Source organism: Anguilla anguilla, chromosome 7, assembly GCF_013347855.1.
Source record: "Anguilla anguilla isolate fAngAng1 chromosome 7, fAngAng1.pri, whole genome shotgun sequence".
Taxonomy (NCBI): Eukaryota; Metazoa; Chordata; class Actinopteri; order Anguilliformes; family Anguillidae; genus Anguilla; species Anguilla anguilla.
Genome location: NC_049207.1, coordinates 3,664,717 through 3,681,772, shown reverse-complemented (window position 1 = coordinate 3,681,772; position 17,056 = coordinate 3,664,717). Strand labels below are relative to the sequence as shown.

General features: G+C 47.3%; 1 protein-coding gene across 3 annotated transcripts in view; it reads left to right on the top strand.

Moving 5' to 3' along the window:
- osbpl8 (oxysterol binding protein-like 8) overlaps positions 1–17,056 on the top strand; it is an 87,427-nt gene that overhangs the window by 5,420 nt on the left and 64,951 nt on the right. For 2 of the 3 annotated variants that reach the window (XM_035425916.1, XM_035425918.1), the window contains exon 2: positions 12,857–12,986. In XM_035425916.1, the coding sequence (XP_035281807.1) occupies positions 12,936–12,986 (51 nt within the window). In that variant the 5' untranslated portion in view covers positions 12,857–12,935. Of the gene's footprint in view, positions 1–12,856; positions 12,987–17,056 lie in introns of those variants that run through there. The other variant, XM_035425924.1, reaches the window with a different exon arrangement.

Here is a 17,056-nt window from a genome sequence, read left to right as displayed (position 1 = left end):
GAGATGGATGTGACCTGATCGTCATGTAATGATTTTTAAAGGGGGGCACTCGTAGCCGACGGTGTAAATTGATTACTCTGTGAAACCGACTCTATCCCCTTATTGACCGAATCTCAGGAACCCTTTACATTTGAGGACCAGAGCGGTCATAACCACAGGCCGGCTGAAAAATTGTGTTTTTCTTTCCCTTTCTGCCTCTCGTTTGGAAATCCATTATGCCGTCTCATTTAATGTAATATTGGCGAAACCTGAGGTTTCCGAGACCTGTGTTTTAAAAGTTTTTCATGTGCAAGTATGAACGTGAATGACAAATGCACAGAGTGACGTGAGGACAGATTTGCAGATTGGCCTTCACGCTGTGACGGCTGCCTATTCTGTTGAAGGTGTGTGGCCTTTGTTGAGCTCGAATATATTTTACATGCCACCGGAATGGTAATTAGTTGCGCTTTCGTTTGCTAAGAGGTTTAGAACCTCCAGGCACAGTTTGCTCAAGCTGAAAGATGGCTATCAGTAAGGCCAGGTGGGACTGGAAATGTTTTAAGCTCTCTCTGATGTAATACGATTATAGCACTGGTGTGTTTCGGAATCAGACCCCTGCCGTGAAATCCAGAACTGTAATCAGTGAAGTACGAATGAAGACACAGATATCTTGTTGTAAGATGTATATCAGTGTTAATGTAAGCTCTCCATCTCCTTAATTGAATGGATTAAGGAGCAAGGCTAAGGAGAATGCGCAGGCTCAACGTCAACATTAGAAATGGTTCCACAGCCTGTTGTGAATTAAAATTAAGAGGAAAAACGCACAACAAACATTGCTTTTCTCTTGGCAGTTCATGTGCAGTGTAGTCTGTGTGTCAGAGGGGTACACACTGTGTGCACGGTGGAATCTGATTGGCCCGAGAAGTCTGTCAGTCTTGCACAGCGAATGGGAGTAAAGCATTCTGACCGAACCCCGCCCTCCCTGAGTGATGCCCCAACCAATAAACACACTGCCCTGCGTGGCTGCTGAGCGCAGTGGGCACCGGGTCAGTCAGACGGTGGGGGCATCATTAGGAGGCCAATCGACCGCTCCACCGTTCTTCACGTTTCGCTTTTATGGTGCTGAGTGATGGCGGCACTGCACAGTGGGTGACGTCTATGTTGAGTCCTCCACACTCTGTCCTTTCTCACTGTGAGGTCAGCGGTTGCTCCTCGCTGCACGTACGCGACACCGTTCCACAAATTTCGCTTTTATGGTGCTGAGTGATGGCAGCACTGCACAGTGGGAGACGTCTATGGTGAGTCCTCCACACTCTGTCCTTTCTCACTGTGAGGTCAGCGCTCACTCCTAAGCCGCACGTACGCGTCACCGCCGCCGGGCTACCCGCCGTGGCCGCCAGCAGGGAGGATGGCGTTTGGACGGGCGCCCGGTCTGGCACGCGGCCCGGTGTCTAGTGGCGGGATAGCCGTGGCGGGCGGGACGGGCGCGTGTCCAGGTGAACACTCTCTCCGCGAGCGCGAGCGCGAGCGTGTGCGACGTGCGACCGAGCGGGCCAGGCCGCCGGAGCCAGGCCAGTTTCTCATCACGCTTCCGGATCCTTCCGGCCTGGTCCCACACAGCCTGGGCTGTGTTTACACCGCAGCCAGGGACAGGCACCGCTGCCATAAGCAACAGCTGCCATAAGCAACAGCTGCCAGACTCCGTCCGTACAGTAGGCCAACGATACTGCTTAGTAACACAAAGCAAATCATGGGCATAATATTGGCTTTCCCATCTCTTGATAGCAGTGTGGGGAGAGCATTGGTGATTTTGCTCAGTTCCATTATGCCATAAATAATAGATGGTAATAAGAGGTAATAGTCTGAGCTGTGATTACCTGGTCTGGTGTTTTTCCTACTTCTGTAATTCAGCGATAGTGGTAATGTTGTGAATGTCAGTTTTTTTTTCTGTCGGCTTCAGAAAATATCCTAATGGCCTCTTAAAGAAATACATTGATTTCCACTAAATAATAATAATGTAGATTGCATGTTTCAATTGAGTAACTAGCAGAGAAGACTAGCCTGCTTTCATTTACTAATAGGATCAGTAAAGTTGTAGATTGAGCACAGCAACCAGCTAGGTAGTTGGATATTGCTGAGGCATTATTGTATAAATTGCAGTTTGATTGTGCTTAATGGAGTGCAGTTCCCCTCTGGACTACCAGGAATGGGGAAGGAGGGGGGGGGGGGCGCAGGGGTAACAGACAACAGTTACCCAAGTTACCCCAATCTGTCAGTCATCCTGCAGCCTGCTAAGATCACATAGCATCACAGAATATGCTGTTCAAACCTGCCACTCGTATAGTATAGCTATGAGCTGTGGCTTGCGTCCACAGTTTGTGTCCAAACAGCATTCTGCTCCGTTTCCCACGGATACGTGAGGGAAAAAGGGACCAGGCTTCTTTGGAAAGCTGTCCCGTCACTGCGGTGTTGACCCACACATGGGGTATTGTTATCTCTGAAATTTGAGCTGGCCCGTATTCCCTTTAGATGAACTACTTTCGCTTTAGTTTGAAAGCTCGGGAGGTCTGACGGACGGCGTCGCCCGTCTGTGACGGAGCTGAGCTCCTTCAGGAAGGCACCGCCGTCGCAGTTGCGTCAGCGCGGCGCGATGAAAGACCTCCTCGGGAACGGCAATTTAAGGAAACCTGGAAATCGCCTCTCCTGAAAGCCGTCCGCCCCGCAGTCCCGTTCCGCCAAATTACGCTCCTTTGTCCCGGCCTTGTGCTTCTGAAGAACCCTCCCTCCCTCGTGGTACGCTGTGTTCGGAACGCTCGCTGACCTCATCGTCGTCAGAGAGGTAGGCACGAGTTGTGATTTTGGCGGCTGATTGGTCGACGCGCGCAATTTGTTTGCGCGGGTCCATCAGGCTGGGATGGAAAGTCTAACACGGCGCGCGAGCCGAGCCTCAGGCAGCCCCGGCGATGTCGTCTCTCTCTCTCTCTCCTCTTTGACGGCGTGTCGAAAACCTGCCTCGCGCCCGGCTTAGCGGCTTAACCAATCATCTGTCTGATCGCCACTTCTGTCTGCACCTCCGACGATGCAGAGATCAGCAGGTCCGTACTCTCTCCTGTGTATTTTTCCGGGACGGTCGGGGGAGGGGGGGAGGTTGTGAGGATACCGTTTTGTCATAGGCTACTATTTTCGGCTTGCATTTTGTTTTGCAAATCACTGCCTCAGTGTTCCAATTAAGTGTTCTCAGTGTTCCAATAATATTTTGGTTTACAGCTTTCGCTAGCAGCTGTCTGAGGGGACGTTACACACACCAGAGCTCGAGATCCTGGGTGTTCAGTGCTTTTAACTGTAGTGTGAGCAGGCCCTTGTTTTCAGATGCTTCCAAAGGTTGTGCTGTTTTTTTGAATCGATGAAGCAATGCAGGTCAGATCAGCTATTTCAGAACACCAAAAAGACAATGTACCCAGTTTGCAAGTGCTGTGTTTGAAATATACTGCATTTTTAAATACACGTAATATTGCTGAAATAATGTTATAAAGAGTATTAAACATGTAAATATCTGGATAATTCTTAACAAGATCATTTTCCCATGGGCAATACTTTGTTGAGCGTTGTAGAGGTGGTTGCAGTAACTAGGTGAAGGGACTCGAAGCAGCTTGCAGTTAAAAGGCTAAATGAGTGAGACACCATGAGACAGAGGAAGGAGTGCTTTCTGGTTTCTGCAAATAGCCTATATTTAGCATTTTTTGTTTTTCAGAAACAGTGCAATATATAACCTGGGAATTTGCATTGTAGGCCTATATCAGATGGTTTCAAAATGCCACTGGGCCATACTCGTCTCTGTGCTTGTTTGCTTTTTGCATTGTTTTTCTTTCGGCTTCCTCATTCCCTCCCTCTTTGAACCATAGTTTAGTTGGAATGTGTTTTTGTTTTCCGAAATTCCAAGTCAGTGTTCTGGAACTCCATTGCATTCAGTTAGACCAGTAGTGATTGTGACATCAGCGTTAGAACGTTCAGTTATGAACTCCATTGCATTCTAACTGAACGTTCAGTTATGAACGTTCTAATCTCACACCTTAAAGGGTTAATAGCATTCCCTGATGTGTTATGGCTTCGGGCAGTATACAGGATACAGTGTACAGGAGCTGGAGAGTGGAGCGGGTCGGAATTTAATTGACACGGTTTGCGATGCGGAGTAGCAGAGTGTATTTCCCTGATACGGGCGCCAGCTCTGTGACTGCTGAGCCTGAGCCAGGCTGGCAAAGCTCCTCCTCCTGTGCGTTTGGAGCCCAGGGAAGTGTGAATAAACAATTACACCAGCCACTGGAGGGCGGAATAGAGCGAGAAAGGGGATTCCAGTCTGGCTAACGTTACAGGTGAGACGAGGGATAACCGTGACCCCTCTTAATCGAGCCGCCCCTTTTCTGATCCGCACGGCGAGTACGGGCCGCGGGGCTCCACACGCGGCAAAATTCACCCGCTTGCCGGGAGTCAACTTTTAGAAAAAAGCCCCGACCTTCTTTACGCGCTTCTCTCTTTTTTTTTTTTTGTGTGTGTCACATTGTTTTTCTTCATTTCCTGTCGCCAGCCTTGCGTCGTCGCTAGCAGAATCGCCGGCGGTTACGGTAAAATTAGCAGACGGAGAAACGAGAGCGCGAAGTGGAGGCCTCTCTCTGCGCGACGGCCTGTCGCTGAGTCTGCCCCGTTTCCTCTGCCTCGAAGGCCTTCGTGTCTTACGGCACTTTGACTCAGGTTGTGGGGTGATTACCACAGACGCACTCCCTGCCCGAAACTTCCCGCCCTCGCTCTTCAGTGTCTTAGTCGCAGTTCCTCAGCCCCGTCGTGGGCAAAGCGAGCACCTGCCTGTCGTTGCCGTGCCGCTGCTCGCCTAGGAAACGGATGGAGGAGTCCTCATGGAAACAGATGGAGGAGTGTTCTGGATCTGGGCCAGAGGAACCCATATAGGCTGCCTCTCAAACGGAAGGCAGCTGCCTTAGAGGACAGTGTTTGGTGGCAGCATTTTCACTGTTTCACTTTTTTCACTGTTACTTTCACTGTCCCAAACCGAAATCATGCAGAAAATGTGTCCTTCGAAGGTGCCTTGTTTCAGTTAAATTCAAAGGCGGCATCGATGTATCCACTGAACTGTTCGTTGGATGCATCCTTCATCAGCTGGGCTATCCCATAAGTCTTTGTGATTACTACCTGATTCGAGAATGCAAGGCTCAGGATGTAAGACCCCTGCTGAAAAATCCAGTTTAAACCGGCCTAAGCTGGTCAAGCTGGTCTAAGCCGTGTTTTCCACACTTTTAGCTGGTCGGCCAGCTGTTCACCAGCTGACCAGCCTATATAGTCAGCAGGTCCACCAATTTGACCACCAGCTTACTCTACCAGCTTTGACCAGCTTTGACCAGCCACAGTGTCGGAAACACAGCTTAAATCATCTTAAACCATCTCAAGAGTTTTTCTGGAATTGTCAGCAGGGATGTGCCAATGAGAAGAGTGATAGGACATGAACACAAAGTCAATGGGCAGGAGCCCCTTCTTCTACTCCATTTTGTCTCCGAGAGGACTCATTTCTGGCGTCAGTCTCCCGTGGATGTTTGCATTCAGCGTAATTCAGTTAGCTCTGTGACATCAGCGTCAACGGGCATCCGTTCTGCGTGCCACCAGTGCCAGCCATTGTGCCCAGCAGGGCAGTCTGGGTCTTAACAGGCTTCATGTACAGTTGGACACAGCTGTATGTTCCAGAAAGCAGTCCCATGACCACTGTTGGGTGGATTACTTGGAAAATGTGATCTGGTGCTGGTTTAAAAATGAGATGACTAAAATTTCAATTGGTAACGTAATCTGTTGAAGTACTGAAAAGGTGTAACCTAGATTACTTAATGAGTTGTTCCTGTTTCAGTAGCCAAATAGGCCTATATTGTGCCTGCATTAGTTTGTATGTTTCTGATAAGACTGTGTGTAGTACACATTGTATGTCGAAGTAATCCAAAATCTACTCATGTAATCTGTAGAAAAGTAACTGTAATCAGATTATGCATCCTGGGCTGATAAGAGTTACTTCATTTTTGTAATCCGATTATGTAATCCAGATAACATTATCCGATACAACCCAGCACTGCCCGTGACATAGCCTAGATGCCATCTTCAGTGGATGTGCACAGGTACAATTTCAGGTGATTTACAGTTTTTACACCGGCTGGTTTCCTAGTGCACGTGATTGCTGATCAGATATCCTGCCGCTTCATTGCAGCTTGTGAACATTAATGAAAACTATTGGATTTCCTGGGAAGCTGTTCGTTTCTGAGACGTGTACCGCGTGCTACCCAGTCCACATCGGCACTCGATATCATTGAGCTCGCCGCCAGGAGTCGATCTCCGCGTTTAACATTCGCGGGGCCTTACGTCTTTGCTGGATCGATGCGTCGTATCGGAAACCAGGCTCGAGGTTTTGATCTCCGTCTGTGTGAGGGGTGGGGGGGGGGGGGGGGAAACAAACAAAAAAAAAACGTCCTGATTATTGATCGAGAAAATAAGTCACGGATTCCATCTCACCCCCCCCCCCCCCCCCCCCCCCCCCCCCCCCTGCATCCAGGCCGTATCGCACCCCTGCATATGTGTTGGGGACTATAAATAAATTTCACGCTCTTCAGCTTCAGGTCCTGTCACGCTGAGGTTAACGCTTCGCGCCCCTGCGCTGTTTTTGTTTTCTCTGAGGCCGGCACTGCGTCTGTTGCTCGGCAAGATCTATTTTCAGGCCCTGGCAGCGAGGGTTTAAAGGGCGGCCGAACGTTACTGGCGTCGCAACCTTGGCCTGTGGCACCAGCGGCCATTTTACGATTCCAGTCGTTCACTGATCAACGTCTGAGTCAAAAACACATGTCCCTAATATTGTTCTTTCTAATATCAGAGGATAAAATATTCAGTCTTAGCAATGTGCTTTTTAAAAAAATGTATTTAGTATTTGAATGTATTCTATGGCTCCCAAAATCAAGTATTCATGTAATCAAAGCCTCCTCCTAAGAGCAAGGCTTCTTTTGCATGTAACCAGTGAATCACCACACCGCATGAGTCTGATGCATTTAGTGTACATTCAGTCGTGCTTTTAGGCCAATCACTTAAATTAAATAGGCCGTGTTGTTCTAACGAACGGATATTAGGCTCGCCTTTGTGCATACCGATGAGGCAAAGTGGCGTAGTTCATTTAAAAGCGTTTAAACACTCCTTTCAGGTCGGCCTGATTGATTGGCGACCTCGCGGTCGACTTGTCTCGTCACGCCTCTGGATCTTCGGTGTTTGCCGTTCGCCGCGAACGCCGGGCCAAAACGCCCTTGTGTTTGAGAAACACTTGCTCACTGTTAGCTTCGCCGAATGTCTGCCAGCATGTCTTTCTGTGGAGTCGTGCGTGTTAGCGTGTTGCTATCGCCAGATCTGACTGTACCGGAGGCAGGTTTATAAATACCTTTCCACTCCCGACACCTCTGTGGTTTTAAAAATAGGAGGTTCTCTTCCTTCTTTCTCGTGCCACGGTGAACAGAGGTGATTCAGGCCGGGACCAATCATGGAGCGTCGGCCAACTGCCAGACCTTAACACCCTTAAATGATGCTGAAATGACGGGCGTCCCTCGCCGACGGCAACGATGTTCGTTCTGCTCAGTTGACTGGCCCAGACCTGACCTGGCTCTCCTAGGCTCCGCCCCCTTGGGGGGAAGTTGGGGGAACTTCTTGAACACGCAAAATGCAGAACCTGTCTTTGAGGATCTATGACTGACGTGCATCCAGGCTCTCAGGCCACCTTTATGAGTGGATAAAAAGGGGGCGACATAGCTCAGGAGGTAAGAGCGGTTGTCTGGCAGTCGGAGGGTTGCCGGTTCGATCCCCCGCCCTGGGCGTGCCGAAGTGTCCCTGAGCAAGACATCTAACCCCTAATTGCTCCCAACGAGCTGATTGGTCCCTTGCACGGCAGCCTTTCACCGTTGGTGTGTGAGCGTGTGTGTGTGAATGGGTGAACGAGAGGCATCAATTGTAAAGCGCTTTGGATAAAAGCGCTATATAAATGCAGTCCATTTAGCATTTTCCAAAAAAAAGAGCGATAAAGTCCAGAATCATCATGTTATAGACACTGGGCAATGTGGTAATGCGGTGTAGCAATGGAAGTAGAGAGATGTAGTTCTGAACTTACTGCTCAGCCTTCTGAGAATTTTACTGGCGCCTGATGTGTTCTCTGTGCACGTTAGCCCACTTAGCATATAGGGCCTTGTTTGTTTAATGGAACGACGCCGGTCCTGGGTTTTTACATTGTCGGTCATTACGAAGGGCTTAATGGCCTTTCTGTAGGATAAAATGGGATTTTCTTCCTCCTGCCAGAGGAGAATTTATACATAAAACAGGCCGCAGATGGAAAAGACCGATCTGATCTCTCTGCTGTGTGCAGTGTGATAAACAGTAACATCCTCTTTCTTGCTACGGTTCGTGTCGTGCTTTATCACATCCGTTGGCATGGTGTGACTTCAACCTCTGCTGTTCTCAGTAAAAAAAAATAAAAATAAAAATAAAAATGACATGGCTTCCTGTTGGTTTTTTTTTTTTCTCTGTCCATCTCTCGGACATTGCGCTGTGTCTGTAGCGCCTCAGGTTTTTAACGGTGTTAATGGCAGTGGGGGAATTCTGTGGCGAACTGGGAGAACTCTCAGAACTCCGTCATGGTGGGGTACAGTGTGTTTTCCCCCAGCGCTGTTTTTATAATAAGCCCTTTACTCCCACCCAACGTGTGGAGTAATGTGGATCTGAGATCATTCTCCTGGAGCTGCACTCCTTCAGCGACCACAGCCGAGTGTCCCCCGTTAAGTGCTTGTGCTTCTCTTCGTCTCAGTGTTCAGAAGAGAGATGGGTCCACAAATCAAGGAGAGCTCCACGAGCAGCTCGATCTGACGTGAGCTCTTCCTCACCCCCGTCTTTGTCTGACGAGGTGAATACTTGGCGGTGGTTAATTTAATGCTTATTCATGGCCAAGAAGATTGTTGTGCACACCGCTCGCAAGTCAACATTTAGCCGTTTCTAGATTTATTACAAATACACACTGGTTTTTCCACCCCTTTAACTATCAAAACAGATTCTCGGGTTGTCACTGGTGTTTTTTTTGTACTCACGCATAATTAGCTTCCCTTGCACAACAGTAGCTTGCTTTTTCCATGTGTGGTGCCAGCGATCTCAAAGCTAGCCCCCTGGGGCTCATGCTGTTGTCCAGACTCATCTGTCTAATGCACGTTTCTAATCAGAGCATCGTCTGCTCCCCATTTAAATGGGTTTTTTTTTATTTTTATGAAGGCTGCTTTCAGAGTAGATCTGGTGCGCAAAGCAACACGCTTTTTGGGTCTGCAAGGTTCTGTGTCAGATTTCAGGGTTGTTCAAAGAGACAGAAGGCAGTGGTTTCAGTTCAGTTCAGAGCCTCTGTCCCTAATTTTAAGTATAGTTATCATGTTTGCTAGTTTATATTCATCAATGGCAGTAGTCTAAAAGACAGTTCAACATTATAAATGACCCAAAAGCATTTTCTCACTGAACACAAGACAGGTTTTAATATTAGCATGATTGGCAGTTACATGCTATTCTGGTATAATCTTTTTATTACCTTACCCAAAACGGGGATTTTACTGAGCATCTGTTGAATTTTAAATGTAGCAACAGATTACGTGAGAGTATTAGTTTTTGTTTGTTGTATTTATTTAGCAGGTGCCCTTGAGCTGGAGAGATTACTGGGCATAAAAGGATAAAAGGCCACATAAAGTAGCTTGAATTGGCCGATATGGAGCTCAACTGCGGTGATAATTGGGCATGATTATGAGCTGTTTGTGATTGTGATTATAACTACGTCCTTTTCACGTGCTGATGTGGGAGATGCTGTGGAGGGCTGTTTTTGCCTGAGCCTTCCCACAGGTCAGACAGTATTTCAGTGTGTATGCTACCTGCTAGGAGGGTCTTTATTTTTATTCTTAATGTCCTATTATTTGTGTTATTCGAGTCGGGAGCCCTTTTGAAATAGCTCAGATTTTGAATGACTGTAGATAAAGCCCTAAGGCTCAAAAGTCAGTTTATCATCAGAGCTGTATGCAGAGGGGGGGGCAATAACTTACTGAGACGACGCTAACGCGATAATGCCTCGAAGAAAATGTGATGAGTGTCTGTGCTTGTGGTTGTTAGGTGCCCGTAAAGATGTCAGGTAGCACAGCTGTGGCAGCTGTACCACACACCATAGTCACATCTTTAAAATCCTCTCAGGGTTCGAGCAACGGTAATGAATCACTGGGGATACGCCACACTCTAGCCATTTTGAATGACACAAACCTTATTTTTTAAAATGTGTCATTTATCCACGGTGACGATGGTTTTCTTCTCAGCTTTTATCTCAAGTGGGCTTTTTATGGTTTTCAAAGACTTGACTATTGTGCCTTACACTGTGCTGGGGTCACCGTGATGGAGTGTGTCCGTTCCTTGAAAATAGCACAGGCTCCTTATTCAAGGCCACCGTCAAACATGGCCGCTCTGTTCTGAACACAGAGAAATATAGGCAACATTATTTTCTCTACGGACACCGGTGAGACTATTCGCATTAACCCCCTGCAGAGTAGGTTCCTATGGCAGGTTTTTTTTTCCAAATTTCAGGTCAGTGCTCTAGAACTCCATTGCTTTCAGTCACCAGTAGTGACTGTTAAATTAGCATTAGAGTGTTCAGCTAAGAACATTCTGATCACATATTTGGAATCTTACACCTTAAAGGGTTAAAGTCATTGTGCTTTTCAAAAGGTTTCTGTGCGTAATCTCATATTCGTTAATATTGTTTAAAGGCTATATAGTCATGTTCCCCTGATTCAATTTTTATAACAGTTCTGTGAAGCAGTGGTAGATGAGTGAGAACAGTTGTCTATGGGGACAGTCTTTTTGCCGAATGATATTGAGACTGTCACTGAATTGTACGCGATGTTACAGCCTCCGAGACAACAGACTGCTAGCCTGATGGTTTATAGTGTGTGATTCAGAAAAGCTAGTCTTGTGTGAATTTTGATTTTACACTGAAAGCATTTTCTGTACAGTTATGCTGCACAATTTCATACAGTGATGTGGCGGTGAGCTTTGTGACTCAAAATGGCCATTCTGCATCACAAGGTGAGTGACGTATTAGTGGTGGTCGATATGAGCCTTCCCCCTCCAATGTAACTCACTGTGAGATTGTGAACGACAGTGTAGAATTTTCTTGTTCGTAATATTATAAAAATGCTAAAATGTTTTATCTATAGCCAAAACTAATAGTAATAAAATGATTAAAGAATCAAATTCATACATAACATGGCGATGTAGGTCTATACATAAATAATTTTCCATGTGTTTTTTCCCCTCATCTTTTTCATGCTAATGTTTGTGAGCATCTATAAATGTGGCATAAACATAACCATGCCCATCCAGTGTGCTGTGTTAGACTACTTTGGTCTCATAGCCTGCTGTTGTGTCACGTATCCCATGAGCACATTTACCGTATCATTTTTCAGGAAGACCTGAGAGCCTGCTTAGACACGTAGCCGCAGTTAGCCTAAATGCAGCCATGCCTCACAAGGTGCAGTATCCCTTATTATCAGGTGAGGTTTAGTCACATTTGAAGATACTGTGGGAGAGTCCCCTTCCTTGTCCATTTCTGACATCAGTGGAAGGTGTCCTTTCCTGCTCTAGTTATTGTAGCTTTCGACAACTATCACCCGACTGGCAGAATAGGTCCAGAGTAGAGCCGTCACTTTTTCCAAAAGCTGAGCTCGAACGAATGTCAAAAGAGAAGAAATTTGTTCGCTTTTCGCTATAAAATGTTGCCTAAAGGTACTGTGGCCCAGTTTTAATTACGCATTAGATCTATGGCGAAATCGCTTGAACGCTGCAGTTTGATTACATGTTCAAACAGGTTTGATTACAGGGCATGTTTCAGTGAGTCCTTTTTACAGTATCCTGTCTACGTAACCAGAAGCCTGGCGCTAAACTGACTTTTTGGTCCTGGTCTCTGCATCATTCGGTTTGATTGAATTTTCCTGGCATGCTCTGTTACTGTTTGAGTCTGCCTGGTCTGCTCTGGAGCTGATTAAGTTTCCCTGCTGTGGTCTGACGGTGATTGACTGTGCCCTGTTGCGCTGCGGCGTTGATTGAGTGTGCCTGGCGTGCTCCCGCTTCTGATTGAGTGAAACCCACGTTCTCTGATGTTGATTGAGTGTGCCTGCTGTGATCTGGTGTTGATTGGATGTGTCTGGCGCACTTTGAGGCAGCTAGCGGCCGCGTCCCATGCCCCGTCCTCAAGTGGTCCGCTCAGAATTGGGGGGGTATTGAGACACTCACATGGGAGATTTTTTGGGGCTGGTCCAAGTTGGGTAAGGGGCCCAGGGAAAGGTTGACAGGCAGGGTTCAGACGTAGCCTGTGAGCATGCTCAGTGTGCGCTGTCTGTGCGTCCTTGGCGTGCTCTGGCACGTTCTGCTCTGCTTTGGCTCTGAATGTGTCGTTTTTGGCATCGTGTGCTTTGGTCTGGATTGAGCGAGCCTGCTGTTATCTCGTGTCGATTGAACATGCCTCGTGCTCTTCAAAGCCAAGCAGCTATATGCCAACCCCCCCCCCCCCCTCTCCCCACTTCACTCCACCCCACACCCTCATCCTGTAGTCATCTCAGAATCAGGTGCCGTCTGTATTCGAGTGAGGGCGGCTCACAGTGAAGATTTTATGAATTTATCCAAGGTGGTCTATTCATGCCGTGCCGTGGTGTTGAATGAACGCGTTTGATGCATTCGGTTTTTGATTGAGCGTGCCTGGCATGTTTGGTGTTGATCGAGTGTGCCTGTGTGCCTCTGACAGGTCTGAGATCGAGTTGACCGGCATGCGGGCCTTCGCCTGATGCTGGGGAACGGGACGTTGGAGCGGACCCTCGGAAGGCATGGAGCCCTGTGCTGAGTCCCAGATCCAGGTGGAACCCGACAGAACTTCGGTGAGTGTAAAAGCATCTCGCGGTTCAGGACAGACACCCCATAAAAAAATATAACGGATGGACTAGGCGGCTATGTGTTCACACTGCATGTACGCGCTTTTTTTGAACGCACACTGGCCGATTTCAGATGTAGACTGGCTTTGAAGTGTCAGAAGAACTAAAAGAATGAAAAGGAATGGCTCGTCGCCTAAGGGTTGTGGAACTGCACGCGGCGTCGGCGGGGTTAGAGGCTGTTGCTCAAGGGCTGGGAACGGCCTCTTCTTCGGCCGGTTGCTTAACAGGACTCGTCTTAAAATGCAGCTGCTCTGCCCGACCTGTCACGCTTCCAAAGAAGGCCTTGCTCAATGGGTGGAACGAGTACAAGTTCTGCTGAGAAGAGAAACGGCGAGTGGATTCCGCTTCACCTCGTTCCTTCCGTCCCGTAACGCGGGAAGCAGATCTACTCGGTGTCTACTTCACTCAGCAAAAACTACACACTCCAGCCATTAAGCAAAACCTCGCTTTCACGCTCGACGGGTCCTGAACCGCAGAGTTCCTTCCCCCCTTCACTCATTCCGGAAGCTTCTGGCTGACGGTCAGATTGCTTGTACCTGCTCGTTGTTTTGTCCTTTGCCCTGGGCTGACACGACAGACGTAATGAGGCCATTGCTGTGAGTCCCAGCGTGAGTCACTGGGTCAGAAGGAGAGTAAGCGGTATTAACACCAGGACCCCTGACACTGTGGCCAGGTTATACCCCGAGGACGACTCGGAATCTGTCTCCCTCTGCGGCTGTGCTTTGGTCGGCCTTCTGTCTTCTGACAAGCTGTTGTAAGGAGACAGTGGCTTCAGTGCCAAGGGCAAAGGTCTCGGAGGTCACCAGTATCCTGCTGACCTCAGCTGAAGGAATGAGAATTAGTGATAAAATAATGCGATAGAGCTGCAGCTCCATTTCTGTCATGGATAAATGCAGTGAAAACACTCTTCAGTCAATGACAGAAACTTTTATCCACTAAATGCGAGCCAGCAAAGCTTTTGGCTCACATCTCTATCACTGTTTGATGAGTTTCACCTATGCAGGGTGACTAAAGAAGTGACTTGATGGTAAAAAATTTCATCTTGTAAAAGGTCAGTAAGATATATAGTCACTTAGCAGTATGGTCTAACCTTCTTATCTGTCCTTCATCAGATTAACAGAGGTCGGTTGTCCTCAGTAGGTCTTTCCAAATGCTTGTTCATGCTTTTTCAAGCTGTCCATATTTTGCTCATGAAGGCCAGCAGCATGAGAAGGGGACCAACACAGTGGATTAGCACAGTGGCATGCGGTTGTCTCGGCCTCCTCTGTTTCGTAGTCCCACGGCAGCAGGGACATCGGTCGATAGCGCGGAGCTCCTACGAAAATTATCATTGACGCCCCCCTTCATCTGCATTTGAATCGTGTGCATTTCTCATAACTCCAGGACGTGCCGGCTGGCTATCAGGTGCTTCTTCCTCCGCAGAAACTGGGCTGTCATAATCTGCTTCTCAGTGGTAATCCGCGTCGGTTTCTTTACGGAGGGTGGGAGCGTAATTATAACTCCTGATTGCCAAAATGATAACTCCTAAGGCTTCGCTCCCGCGTGGGGTTCGCTGACAGCAACACAAATATGTTTTTTAAAAGTAACAGAGCGCACAGCTGGCGGCAGTCTTGTCAGTTAAATTTGTATAATGACACTGCTTGAAATTCCCCGGGGAATGTAATTTATGTGAAACATTTTCCTCACGCTCTGATACAGTGTTGATATTTAACAGTTACACGGTACTGTTTTAGCTCTAGGGTAGTTTTTGTTGTTTTTACTTTGGAGTATCTTGCATTGCAGCGCCGCCTCTTTTGTGTGGAAGGCCTATTGCTACACAAGATAAGATAAGGCCACACTGAATTTGAGCAGCTGGGACTCTGTCCAAGAACAGCCTGTTCAGCTTTCCATTCGTGAGCAGCAAGGAGCGGTCAGAAGAGCCTTTGTCTCTTTAAGGTGTAAGATCACAAATATGTGAATAGAGTGTTCTTAACTGAACGTTCTAATGCTGACATAACAATCATCACTGCTAATGGAAAGCAGTGGAGTGCTAGAACACTGGCTTTTGAATTTTGAAAAAAGAACATTCCAGAAAACCTGCTCTTCAAAGGGTTAAACGGTATCTCATGTTGCACTCAGGGTCCTTAATAACCTCAAGTGTTAGGCTCCTATAGAGCCTGCCAAGCTTCTCACTCAAATGTGGCATAACTCCAGCTAACTTTGGGTGTGCGCTTTGCTAATGAGCTGATGGAGAGCGACTATCTTGTGTTTGAGCACTTGGAAAAGCACTATGTAAATAAAATGTATTATTATTGATATTTATGACAGCCACATTATTGTTTTGGTGGGGCTCCAACTTGAGGCTGTGATATAGAGCCAGAACATTCCCTGGTGGTGCTTTCCTGGGCTTCCCTGAATGCCAGTGCATGTAGGGTTTCCTCATAACTGACTGTACTTTGGCATAATTTGCTAATCACCTCATATAGCGTTGGTTCACTTGTAGATAAGACCGCAGTAAAACATTTTATACTGCGTCGCAGGATGTCTACGGCCTCCATTCGCGAGCTCGTTAAAAACTGAGAAAATGTCCCAATTATGTTTAGTCATTGGGATAATTAAACAATAAAGACCAGGGCACTGCAGTTGTACCCTTGAGCGGGTTAAGTACCTTGCTCAGTGGTGCAAGAACTGCGTCCTACCTGGAAATTGAACCTGCAACCTTTCGGTTGCATAGCCAGTCTTAATCTGCTCAAGGGTACTATTTCCAGCTGTGTAAATGGATGCCGTGTAGATGCTGTGTAAAAACATGTGTAGGACGCTGTGGATAAGCGCGTCTGCTAAATGCCTGTAATGTAATGGCTATAATGTAATGTTGGAATTAAAACCAGCTTCTTTCCTTTCCCATCCCTGCACTAAAACATAAAATGAGTCAGAAGAACCACTGAAATGTGAGCAGATTAACAGTGCAAACATTCCTCTATGAAAAGCTGCACAACCCCAGTTTTCGCTTATTGCTAATTGCATTTCCTCAACGTAATAATGCATTTAGTAATGGCTGTGCAACCTCCACCCCTGGCTAAGCAGCTTAGGTCACAGTATGTGTGCAGGCTGCTGTCGCACATTAAGAAAACTGGTCACAGGCGAGCCAACAGATGGCACTGGCAATTTATGTTTTTTATGTTTTTTTTTTTAAGTTTTTTTTTTTGGTTTTTCTAAGGAAAATAAATGACATCAGATTGGAGGGACATCACAAAAACGTCTGCTGGACTTTCGAAGCGAATTTCAGCGATGTGACGATGCTCTCTCGTATAATGCAGGTTTCATGTCTAAAAGCGCACCAGGACACCCTCAAAAGAATTCTTGATGCCAAACGCAGTCCATTTACCCCTGTAATGCCCACATTTTGTGGCATCGGCAAGTGGCATTTAGCCAAGCGATTACGAGTTGAAAAACTCGTGAGAGTCGATAAAAAGGTTTCCCAGAATTGTCCAAAGCAGGACGTTGCGCTACACAGCACTCCTGAAGAACGAAATAACGGGTGAAGGTTCAGACCTGACTGATAAAACTCCCACTTCAGGGGCGCAAAAGGAGATTTTTGGCGCATTTGGTATTCCGCTGGATACGATATTCCCAGTACCTCGCCTGTCTGCTGCAGATTTGTGGGCCTGGAGATGGACGTCTCCCCAATACGGCGAGCTGCTATGCTGAGGGTTCAGGGACGCATCACACATTAATCACGGAACATGACAGGAGCCTTGTTGAAGTGACCTGCTGGGTTTTTGGAGAGTAGAGAATGCCATCAGAATGCCTGAAACGTACAGGAGGAAGACTGGACAGCTAAAAAAAAAAATACAAATAAAAAATGTGGTGCCGTACCACCTACTAAACGAAGCACCACCTGCGCATGCGTCCCACCAAACCTACCTCAAAGGTTGTGAGTGAGTGAGTGACCACAATTTGCCACGCATAGACCACGGCCCCAGTTCCTGCTTGCCGTGGGAAAAATGACCACCAACCACTGGCCAAGTAGACACGGC